The sequence below is a fragment of the Acipenser ruthenus genome, chromosome 4 (genome assembly GCF_902713425.1).
Source record: "Acipenser ruthenus chromosome 4, fAciRut3.2 maternal haplotype, whole genome shotgun sequence".
Classification (NCBI taxonomy): Eukaryota; Metazoa; Chordata; class Actinopteri; order Acipenseriformes; family Acipenseridae; genus Acipenser; species Acipenser ruthenus.
In genome coordinates this window covers 56789851-56802557 of record NC_081192.1, presented here as the reverse complement: position 1 = coordinate 56802557, position 12707 = coordinate 56789851, and the positions used below count along the sequence as shown (strand labels likewise).

Below are 12707 nucleotides of genomic sequence, written 5' to 3'. Positions count from 1 at the left end.
CACTTTTATAAATGGCTCTCTTATCTTAGAGGGTTTTAATGTAACTTTAAAATGGGTGCTTTTGTATTGTGTATACTGTTGAAATCTGTATTTAAATGGGCTGAGTGTAGCAGTTATATGTGTGACCTGCTATACAAACGGATTGTGATTTGTTCTTTTTTTTCCTGCTATGTACTATACAGTGCTTTGCGATACTTTTGTATAAAAAGCGCTATATAAATGCAATAAATAAAAATAAATGTGTTAATATTTTTTATAATAGTTGTTTTATAAAATACTTGTGACTAAAGTTAGGTTTGTTTTGTTTGTAATTAAATTAATTACATTATGGATAATATATTATGATTAGTTATAATTAATATATTTATATATCTACCTGTTAAGAAAGATTGTCAGCCTTTCACTTATTTGTGTATTTGTTATTCTAAGAGTGACGAAACATATACAGACTGTTTTATTTGTATGCATTTATTTATGCGTTATAATTAAAAGTATAACTCTGAATACTGTATTTATTTATTTTATTGGTCTACCTGTAATAAAGGGTTTCTATAAAAAGTATTTCTTTGTTTTTATTGATATTGCAAACCAGTCATTCCTAGTGTGTGCATGCATGTTATTTAACCAGACAAATTATGCAGACACGCATATTATATACTGTATATATATACAGTGCCTTGCAAAAGTATTCAGACCCCTGACCAATTCTCTCATATTACTGATTTCCATTACACGAGAGTAGATGTTAAAACTTCACGCTGATTTGAACTTGGCTCTCGCCAAGATAAGCACCAACTGAGACGCAGCTTTACAGTAAACTAATGTGATCCATATCTGTCTCCATCCATTTACGTTTCCTTCCATATGATGATGTAGATATCCTTCTGTCTGGTGTTAATGGCTGAAGTGTAATGCTGGCTCCAGGGATCAGCTTATTTTGCCTCCCTGGCGCATCAGCACACACAACGGCTGCGATGCTGGCTCCGGGGATCAACCACAGTGCGGTCTCCCCAGCGCAACAGCATTACAACCGTCTGGATTGAGCTAAGTAGGGTACATCTCTGTGGTCTTCAAGTGGGCACCTTCCATCCTCAGTGTTTTGTCGACTAGCCCACGACACCTCAAGAGGGCTTGACGGTGATTCTGGCGTCCAAGCATCACCCCCCTCCGTCTCCCACTCAACTCAGCCCAGCTTACTTACCTGTACATCAGCGTTTCTTTCTTTCTGTTGTGCTTGAGATCCCCAGCCAGAATCTTTCCATCTCAACCACAGCCAGTTGCTGCTCCTCTCTGCTGTTTCGGATAAGTTCTTCACTGTGCGACACAACTCTTGGCCACTGAATCCGACGTCTCTGAGAAACCGGGTTGTAGAGTGGGCCACAAATCCTCGACAACCCACTTCCACTGGGTAAACCCGGACTCTCCATCCTCGCTGTTCCGCTTCAGTGGCTAGTTGAGCATACCGCAGTTTCTTCCTCTCATACGCCTCATCTACAGCATCCTCCCATGGCACTGTTAACTCTACCAGGTGAACAAGGCGTGCTGATCCAGACCACAAGACAATATCTGGTCGAAGGTTAGTGGTGGCAATCTCAGGTGGAAAAATAAGCCGTTGGCCAACATCTGCCAGCATTTTCCAGTCTCTAGCAGCTTCCAGTTGTCCTGGGCGAGGATTGGTTTTAACACCTTTTCTTGGTGGTTGCTCTACTGGGCGGAGGAATGTTGTCTTTTGTGTGTAATGTTTTGATGGAACAGGTGGCAACTTATTGGTCATGTTACGCTTGTCTTCCAATGCTAAGGCCAAACATCGCAGCACCTGGTCATGGCGCCAAGTAAACCGTCCTTGGCTAAGAGCCACCTTACATCCTGTCAAAATGTGCCTTAATGTTGCAGGTGATGAACACAAAGGACATGAGGGATCCTCTCCTACCCAGAGGTTTAGGTTCTGTGGTGATGGGAGAACATCATATGTTGACCTGATGAAGAAACTAATCCTGCTCTGTTCCATTGACCATAGGTCTTGCCAGCCAATCTTGCGTTGTTCCACACTCTCCCATCTCATCCATTCTCCCTGCTTGGCCTGGGAAATGGCCTTTATACACCACATCCTCTCTTCTTGCTTTTGCACCTCGTTGACTGCCAGCTTCCTCCTTTGAGCTGGGGCTGCCTTGTGCCATGTAGGAGGAGCTGAACTGAGACCAAGACCCCCTCTTCCATGCTGAACTTACCCCGTGATATCACCAATTCGAAGGGCAGCCTTTGCATCTTCCACAGCTTTCTTTGCCGCCCACTTTCTTCCAGTTTTCAACACAGGTGCTGCCTCCCTTACGCATTTGTCGCGTGACTCTACTAATGTCATTTCCAGTCTGACCTTGGCACACTTAAACTCCTCAGTTAGAGCAGAGACTGGTAGCTGCAGTATACCTTTACCATAAAGTCCCACTCTGCTGAGGCAGCGTGGAACTCCCAACCATTTCCTGATGTATGAACTGATTAAAGCTTCCAGCTTCTCTACTGTTGTCAAAGAAACCTTGTACACAGTCAGTGGCCACAGCAACCTCGGCAGTAGACCAAACTGAAAGCACCAGAGTTTTAGTTTACCTGGTAGAGCGCAGCTGTCTATGCTCTTCAACCCTTCCACTGCTTGTTGTCTAACTTCTCCAACACGAACTGTGTCCTTTAGATCCCCATCGTACCATCTCCCAAGACTCTTCACTGGCTTCTCAGACATTACAAATGGTACATTGAAATTTCGTTCTGTTTGATATTTTATTTTAAAACACTGAAACTCAAAATCAATTATTGTAAGGTGACATTGGTTTTATGTTGGGAAACATTTTTAAGAAAACTAAATAAAAAACTGAAATATCTTGCTTGCATAAGTATTCAACCCCTGTGCTGTAGAAGAACCATTAAAGTTGCTGTCACATTTTCTGGATAAAAACCCTACTGTTGAAGGATCATTGGTCAGGCTGTGAATCTGAAGGAAAATGAAGACCAAAGAGCATTCTACAGAAGTTAGAGATGAAGTAATACAAATGCATAGATTAGGGAAAGAGTACACAATAATATCCAAGTGTTTGGATATCCCAGTGAGCACAGTTGGATCAATAATCAGGAAGTGGAAGCTGCATCACACCACCCAGGCACTGCCAAGAAAAGGCTGTCCCTCAAAACTCAGTGCTCAAACAAGAAGGAGACTTGTGAGAGAAGCCACAGAGAGGCCAATAATCACTTTGAAGGAGCTACAGAGTTCAGTGGCTGGAAGTGGAGTAATGGTGCACCAGTCAACCATATCAAGAGCTCTGCATAACACTGGCCTGTATGGGAGGGTGGCAAGAAAGAAGCCGTTACTCTAAAAGTACCATCTGAAAGCACATCTGGAGTTTGCCAGAAAGCATGAGAGTGACCCAGCTGCGATGTGGGAAAAGTCAAAGTCCTGATCTCAATCCCATTGAGAATCTGTGGCACTATTTGAAAATTGCGGTCCACAAGCATCGTCCAACCAACCTGAACAACCTGGAGAAAATCTGCCAAGAAGAATAGGCCAAAATCACTCTGACGCTGTGTGCAAAGCTGGTACATACTTACCCCAAAAGACTTAAAGCTGTTATTGCAGCGAAAGGTGGCTCTACCAAATATTAATGTGTGGGGGTTGAATACTTATGCAAGCAAGATATTTCAGTTTTTTATTTTTCTTAAAAATATTTCCCAACATAAAACCAATGTCACCTTACAATAATTGATTTTGATTTTCAGTGTTTTAAAATATCAAACAGAACAAAATTTCAAAGTACCATTTGTATTTCAGTAATATGAGAGAATTGGTCAGGGGTCTGAATACTTTTGGAAGGCAATGTATATATATATATATATATATATATATATATATATATATATATATATATATATATATAATGCATGTGAGTTTGTAAATAAACATAAAAGGTTTCAAGTAGAACCTTAAGGTTCTTAAAAGCTCCTTGTTTCTAAGGTTCCTCATGGAACCCCAGTAAAAAGGTTCTTCGAAGCACCTTAAAAGGTTCCTCCACAGTATCAACCCCAGGAACCCTAAAAGGTTCTTACTAGAACCTTTACTTTTTAGAGTGCACCTTCAGATTAAGTTAAAGATTTGAGGTTGTTAGCACCAGGTTCTTTCATTTGGGCCAGAGGATAAGGTCTTGACCAAGTACAACACAAACACACAATAAAAATGCCAGGGATGTAAAATAGTCAAATTTATTTAAAACACAATTTCGTTTTAATTCTCATATTGCACAAACTAGTGCTATCTGTTAGTTACAGCGTTTCAGCCAAATACTTCAATTCGATACAAAGCCCAATTCGATACATTGTTTCAAGGGTTCAGTCGTGCTTTCTCATGCATTACACTGTTACATAGTTTAATATAGCAGCAACTCATTTAGAGCAAGAATACATTGTTTCATTTCTCTCTCGTATTCAGACAGGAGGTTCCCAAATTAAACACAAACATGTTAGTTTGTTTATTCTATTTATTTTATTTATTTATTTATGCATATGACACACAATGTAAAAACGAATTAATTTTTTTGAAGAAGAAAATGGAGAATGCATCAAGGTTTCTGTATTTGAAGTCACCCTGCATAATATTAAAATCTAAACTGTTTTGCTTTGTTTGCTTGTTTTTCCTTACATGTTGTAAACTACCTGATTGTAAGATAGTGTGTTTCCTTGCCTTTGCACTGAATTGCATTGTATCCATTTTGTATCAAATATAGCCTATGTACATATATGAATATGTTAAATACATTTAAATATTTTTTTTATCATTGTAAGTAAGAAGAACAAAAAAATTGTTCTCCTCAGTCATGGCACACACCCCCTCCCCAATGCACCAACGTCTCTCAAAATTGTCCAGGTCGTACACCATTTTAAAATAAGCAAATTCCATTTTGATCCTGGAGACCATCAGGATCCTAAAAACACTAATAGGATTTATAAAACCAGTGGCTAAAATCTTATTTTTTCGGGATTTTAAAATAGCTAATTTCGCCTGACCAAGGACAAAGTTAACCAATGAGCACCTATCCCTCCGTGCAAAACTATACTTTACACTAAAAACAAAAAAAGTTTTAGTAAAAGTAACCCCCAAGGAAGCCAGCAGGTTCTCTAAAAACAAAAAGAAGGGCTGCAGCTGAGGGCAATCCACAAACAAATGGAAAACAGTCTCTTCCGCGAGACAGAAGGGGCACTGGACACTGACCCCGGGTTCCACTCGGCTAAGATAACGGTTTGTGGCAAAAATGCCATGCAGCACTTGTCGTGGAAATTCTAATAAAAGGAAGAGAGACTGCGAGTTCCAAACACACAGGCCTTTATTTCTTAAGTTTGCAAACTGAAAACACTCTCAACACACAGGGTGCTAGAAAATTATCGAGCAGTGTTTCAACATACAGAGTTAGATCAGTTTCTTATATACCTTAAAACTGTCAGCAAGGCAGAGGGTTAGCCAATGATGATTCAGGTATTAGCATATAAGAGAAAACTTATAACTATGCATACTTGGCATAAAACTAAGCAAGCAGATAAAAAGGATGGGTGGTTTGGGTATACGTGCAAAAAGACACGTCTGGCTCATCCCTTTTTTCTCACAGCCGCAGCTGCAGTGTAGGCATCTTGCAGTTCCTTATCTTTAGCATAGCATACAAGGTTATGTGACCAAGGTTATGGGAGTACAAAATGCCAGTACATTATGTCGAGTCAGTTCTATTTTCTGTAACATTTCTATTACATATCCTCCCTTTTGAGACTTTGTCTCAACCTTATTCAGAAAATGGATTCAAAAACACACACAATAGTACAAGTTAAAGCGAGATTTACAAAGTTTAACATGTAGTGTAATATGAACAAAGTGACGACCCAACGTATCCCACTTGCAGTTTTTCCCCACTATCTTAACTCATCAGGTCATCTGCCATTTTGTTGAAAGGGTCATCATTTGAATCACTACACTGGTCATCATTAGTAAGCAGGGGCATGTTTAAAACAGTGTCAACAGTTTTAGTACATAACTTTTTCACGCAGGTTATGATAAGCAAAAACAACAACAATATCACTACGCCATATATAAACCAGTGAAACAACCTTGTTCCCCAAACTCCCAGTAGAGACTGGATCCAGGAAAAAGGATCCCAATCAGTATCCTGGGCATGCTCACTAACCAGTCTCTCCCGGAGTGTGGATAAATGCTGTACCACTTCAGTTAGATTTGTGTCTCCATCAGGTATGTATGTGCAGCAATGTTCACCTACCATATGGCAAACACCTCCTTGCTCAGCTAATAACATGTCCAATACCATTCGATTCTGCATTACCATGATTCTGATAGCCCTCATTTCAGGTTGCATCATTTGAAACCCCTCAGTGGTTAGGTTGGTCAATGTTTCCAATTCATATGCCACTTTGTCAATCTCGTGTGCATTTTGAGAAACCCCAAACCAAGGAAAGAGCGCACCTCCCAGCTTATCCCATTTGGAGGACCTGCGTGAGTCTAAAGGAACATCATTAGGAGAGAAAAACTGGCTACGTTTATCTCTTCGTTTATGTACTTTGTGGGATTCATTAACCTTGAAGACTTTCATAGTAGTATTAAGAGTAACAAAAACACAACAACCAAACCAATGTTTAGGCAGGCTGACATATACTGCCTGCCCACATACCCAATAATGATTCGTAAATGTCCCTGCTCCATTTTCGCCAGGTCCTAGATTAATGGGCCCTGCTTGTACAGAGGTTTCCCCAAATGAGAGGGTGTCTAAGGGCATTGGGGGATCCTGCCCGGTGGTCGAATCCGCTGACCCCCGTCTGGTTAAGAGGTCAGTGGTTGACTGGTTCACATAGTACACATATGTTCTACAGCAGGATAAACCCATATATTTCCCCTCAGTCAAGTTACCCCTGCACCAACAGAGAGTTTTATTCGTAAAAGGAACGGTTCGGGGAACAACTTGGGCCAACGATGTTTTTTGTTGACTTTCTACTAGTTTCTCACACCAGCTAGTGTATAACGGCAGGGTACTATTATCATAGCAATCAACATGCTCCTTTGAGCAGTTACGTCCTCTGTCAGTGCCAGTGTATATGTTTAATGCCCCTCTGAACAGGTTCATTTTCAGCTGGTTACTTAAACTCCCTATACGTTCCATATGTTTTATGCATTCTATTTGCCCAAAACTGCCCCCTCGGGTAACTGTGACTACGGCCATGGCTGGCCCAAGAGTGTTAGTAGGTACTTCTACTGGGTACAAGGGAAAAGGTTCCTCTGCTGAGTGAGTCATAAGGGAGCATACATAACAAGGTTCAGTAATGTTCAAAGTGTTCCGTACAGTATGGTTGAGCATTGCCCACCAACCGTTGTCCGCATGTTTTCGAGCATGTTCTGCACTCCATGTGTGCAATGTTCTTTTTGTTCTGAGTTCTGTGCGATTTTCAGCGTAGCTGTGGTTTGTAATATCTGGCTCTTTTTTAATATCTTCTAGTTCAGTTAAGAGCCAGATGAGAAACACAGTTAATATGCTGCCAAGAAAAATAACAGTCAGAACTCTGGGGGTCCAAAGCTGACTGTCCCAAGGCCATCCGAGCCGTCTACGTTGTTCCAGGGGGCGATACATCTCCCTTCGGGCTATAGGGCACTTTTCTGCAATGGCTGGCGTGGACCCACGTTGATCGTTCAGCGACTTTCACCGCTGTCTGCGTTGTCAGGAGCACCTGGAACGGACCTGTCCAGCGTTGCTGATGCCAATGCTTCCGGCGGAGGTCTTTGATGATCACCCAGTCCCCTGGCAGGAGCTTGTGGAGCGCCCCCTCCTTCGGTTCGGGTAGGGCAGCTTTTACCCTGGGAAAAATAGACTTCAGAACATTGTTAAGAGAAGCACAATATTTTACCATTTCATCCTCACATCCCATTAGGGTGAGCCTATTTTGAGGAAAAGGTGTGTTCAGCATCCGCATTGGGCGTCCCGTTAACACTTCATGAGGTGCTAGCCCTGTAGTACTGTGCGTGCGTCCACGCATGTACATCAGGGCCAATGGCAATACTGTAACCCAGGAGAGCCCTGTTTCAGCCATGAGCTTAGTTAGTTTAGTTTTTATTGTTTGGTTCGCTCTTTCCACCAAGCCTCCGCTTGCGGGGTGGTAGCTACAGTGTGTGCGTAAATCAATTTGTAGGCTTTCAGAAATGTTCTGTACCACACTGTTCACAAAATGAGAACCATTGTCAGATGTCAATTTAGATGGCAGACCCCATCGGGGTATAATCTCTCTCATCAGGCTTTTTGCTACTGCCATAGCTGTGGCATGTCTGCAGGGGAATGCTTCAATCCATTTAGAAAAAGCATCAATTATCACAAGGCAGTACTTGTAACCTTGGCAAGGTGTTAATTCAATAAAATCCATCATGACATGTTCGAAGGGGCCCTCCGGCCTCGGATGAGCTGATACGGACATGGGCGTGCTGCGGCCTACATTGTTGGTCATACAAATCACACATTTAGCACAAAATTGGTTAGCATATGTAGAAAAACCTGGAGCAAACCAAAAATTGTTAACAACATTTACCACCCCTCCCTTTGACACATGGTCTTGGCCGTGTGCCAACTTAGCTACATAAGGGAAACATGAACGGGGAAGGGCAGGCAACCCAGTGGGTCCTCGCCAAATCTTATGAGTAGAATCATAAGAGCATTTGTTTTTCCACAGAGCTATCTCGGCAGGTCCCACACTGTGTTGTAAGTCAGCTACATCCTGTAAAGAAAATACAGATTCAGTTAAGGCAGGTAATGACACCATTTGGAGCACAGGGGCCTGAGTTGATGCGGCTGCTGCTTTAGCAGCAGCATCTGCAACAGCATTCCCTTGAGAGACAGGATCAGAAGCGTTAGTGTGTGCCTGGCATTTACATACAGAAATGACTTTTGGCAGCAGAATAGCTTCCAACAAGTTGGCCACCAGTTTAGAGTGACATATGGGCTTCCCCGTAGAAGTGAGAAAACCCCGCTGTTGCCAGAGGGTGCCAAAGTCATGTACGACCCCGAAGGCATAGCGACTATCAGTATAGATGGTAACAGTTTGACTTTGAGCCAAAATACAACCACGGGTTAGGGCGAACAGTTCTGCGGCCTGAGCAGAAAGGTTGCCAGGTAGTCTAGCGCTTTCTAGTACAGCAGTTGCAGTAGTTACTGCATATGCAACTAGAGGGTCACCCGCTGGAGAGCGCTGTGCTGAGCCATCAACAAACAATTCTAAATCAGCATTCAATAGGGGCACATCAGTCAGATCGGGTCGTGGCTTGCAGACCTGTTCTACTAAGGCGGTGCAATCGTGAGGCTCTCCATCGGCTTCTGTGGGAAGAAGTGTAGCAGGGTTAAGCACAGTACAGCGTTTTAGCACAACATGTGACATGGTCATTAATACATTCTGGTAATGTAGTAGACGAGCTGGAGTCAGATGTGCTGTCTTGGCCTGTGAAATGAGAGCATGTACTGCATGAGGAACATGTACAGTTAGAGGGCACATTGCAACTAGGTCAGCACTAGCCAGCACAGCTTCAGTGGCAGCGGCCACCGCTCTCAAGCAACAGACTAGCCCTCGGGCTACGTTATCAAGGCGCTTAGAGTAAAAAGCCACAGGACGTTGTTTTCCCCCATGCTCTTGTGTCAGTACTGCGGACATGAATCCTTCCTTTTCACAAACAAACAGGTTAAAAGGTTTAGAGTGATCAGGTAACCCAAGACAGGGCGGAGAGGACAAGAGTTGTTTAAGTTTTTTGAGGGCAGTTAGTCCGTCAGGAGTCCAGTCAATTGTGTCTTTCATAGTCATCTTATGGCCATGTATCAAGTCAGCTAGGGGCTGAGTTACTGCAGCGTAATCTGGAATCCAAGCTCTACAGTAGCCAGCCATACCTAGCAACGTCATCATGTGTTTTTTTGTGGCAGGCTGGGGCAGTGTCAGAATTGCAGTGACACGCTCCAGGCCCAATTTCCTGCCTTCCGGTGTAATATCGTGTCCCAAGTATTTTACAGATGGTGACACGAGCTGCAGCTTTTTTTTTGACACCTTATGGCCATTACGAGCTAGGTACTCTAAAAGAGCTCTTGTATCAGTTTCGCACGCGTGCTGAGTTTCAGAACATAAAAGCAAATCATCCACATACTGTATGAGTTTGCTTCCACCAGGGGGAACAAAACCCTCCAGATTCTGCGCCAAAGCGGCAGAAAAGACAGCTGGTGACTCGGTGAACCCCTGCGGAATAACTGCCCAGGTCCACCGTTTCCCCATAAAGGTGAAAGCAAACCAAAACTGTGAGTCCCTTGCAACAGGGATGCTAAAAAATGCATTTGCTAAATCAATAACAGTAAACCACTTTGCACTTGGGGGAACAGCTGACAAAACAGTAACTGGGTTTGGCACAATAGGGGCCCTTGCATGTATCGCGTCATTTACTAACCTGAGGTCTTGGACAAATCGCCATTCTCCCGAGGCTTTGCGGACCGGGAGAATCGGGGTGTTGCAAGGCGAGTCTGGGCAGGGCACGATAGCTCCTCTAGAGACCAAAGACGCATGCACAGGAGCAATGCCTTCCTGTGCTTCCTTGCTGAGAGGATACTGGGCGCGGCTAGGCCGGTGTGTGCTTTTTGGTGTGACTGTTAGGGGCTCTGCCCCTTTCATAAGGCCAATATCATACTTATCTTTTGCCCATAGAGAATCGGGGAGGCCGATCAGCAAGGGTGAAAACGTGCCTCCCAGTGCCTCCTCAGGGGGCGCATCTCGGTTCTCTGCCCCATGGATTCCCCGTTGGACAGGCGCGACCCAAAAGAAAGGAGCGCAAACAGCGCGAGCACTGGGGGAAAATTTGAACCCGTCTTCACTTTGCCAGTCAGTCACCTGCAACACAGACTTAAGCCAGACACCAGTATCTTTCCACTCTACATCATCGGTTTTTGCTACGCTTATATGTGGCACAGAGTCAGTTGTGTGGTAAAGTAAAAACTGATCGCTATTTAGTTTAATGGCTGCAACACAAAAGCGTAAACCTATATACAAGGCTGTGCATGTAATTGTTTCGTTACATGGAGGTTGTGCTAACCACTTTCTCTCAAATTCATAATCTCTTGATAAAGGTGAGTACAGGGCAGTGCAATGTAAGGCATAAGGTGATATAAACCCAGTTTCATGACCCCAATGTTGTCGAGCCAATTTAAATAATTCCTCAATTTGTTCACCTCCGTTTTGTATATCCCACGAATAGAACCAACTACGGGTCTCAATCATTTGGGCCATCATCAAGGGACACGAGACGGTAACTCCGTTTTGCTCACATTTAATTTCACAATTGAATTTACATAGTAGATCTCGTCCCGCTAGGTTGCAAGGGCAGCATTCTGAGAAAATAAACCGATGCATAAACGTTTTCCCTTCATATTGTACGGGTAAAGGCATCATAATTTTCTCCCTCAATACTACTCCCGAGGCTCCCACTGTTTTTACTGATTCATTTGATATCATTGGGTTGGGCATAGTTCTAGCATTTATGACAGACATTGCAGCACCAGTATCAATTAAGAATTCAAATGACTCACCATTCACGAAGAGATCAACGGTGGGGGCTTCTTGTGGTTTAGAAAAAGTTAGCACGTACTGCTTGTTCGCTGTTTTGGTGTCAGCTGTCCCTGCCTCGTTTCATTCTGGTTTCGGTTTGTATAGTGATACTTGCGGTGGGGGGGCGCTCTGCCAGTTACTCTCGTTGGTTTGTTGTTGTTGCTGCTGCTGTCTCTGACACTCTCTAGCAAAATGTCCTTCCTGGCCACAATTATAGCAACTAGTGTCTTTATCCTGTTTGTGGAAGTTTCTGTTGCCACCGCCTCCGCTTCCCCCTCCCCGACCCCTCGTCCCACGTCCGCCCCGTCCGCGTTGGTATCCGCCTCGGGTTGGTCCTTTGCCCTGATAATAAGCCAGCTGAGCCGCTTGCAATTTGACTCCTTCTTTTTCAGCATTTGTCTTTTGATTGCTCTCTTGCTTCTGTTGTTGTCTTTCAGCGTGCTTGCAATGTTCGATAACCTGAATGAGGGGAGCCGTCTCCCATCCAATGCATGTCATCCGTACCTGTTTATTCAGGGCAGGTACGAGTCCGTTTATTATGGCTGCTTTTAAAAGACTGTTGTATTCATCGGTGCCTAGTCGGAGTCCGCTGTGTTTGCGGAAGCACGTCTCCAATCTTTGTCTATATTCCTCTAGAGACTCTTTGGAGTGCTGTGTGCAGCTATGTATAGCATCCCAATCGGTCTTAGCAGGGTATTGCCGTTTCAATCTGTCCAGCAACTGTTCAAACTGCGGTTGATATTCTCCATCCCCTGCCGGTTTCCACGTCAGATTTTCGTCAAAAGTATCTTCGATGTCCTCCCAGCGAAGCTTTAATTTGCATCGCATAATGTGCCCTATTTCAGCGGCAGAGGGTTTGTATTGACGCACAAGACGGGTCATCTGCTCGCTGAACTGAACTGCATCCTTAGTTGGGTCGGGCAGGTCTTTAGCAATGTCTTTAATCTCATCTTGTCTCCAGGTGCGCTGAATCAGGACCTCTGGCAGCCAGTCCTCATGTCCCGGTTGTCCTTCTGCCGGTCTTGGCTGTGGATTTGGGTACGCTGTCAGGGGGGCCATGATAATGGCGT

At 43.7% G+C, this 12707-nt stretch overlaps 1 protein-coding gene across 2 annotated transcripts; it reads right to left on the bottom strand.

Annotated features, from left to right (window-relative positions):
• Positions 1-5339: 5339 nt before the first annotated feature.
• LOC117405979 (uncharacterized) lies at positions 5340-11890 on the bottom strand. 2 transcript variants are annotated; one of them, XM_059022580.1, is made up of 2 exons: positions 11619-11890; positions 5340-7890 (listed from the first exon to the last, which is right to left on the bottom strand). In XM_059022580.1, the coding sequence occupies exon 2, from the start codon at positions 7650-7652 to the stop codon at positions 5937-5939; it is 1716 nt and encodes a 571-aa protein (XP_058878563.1). In that variant the 5' UTR covers positions 7653-7890; positions 11619-11890; the 3' UTR covers positions 5340-5936. The 2 variants fall into 2 exon arrangements, with proteins under 2 accessions (XP_058878563.1, XP_058878564.1); XM_059022581.1 differs by having other exon boundaries at positions 5340-7876.
• Between the last annotated feature and the right edge of the window lie 817 nt (positions 11891-12707).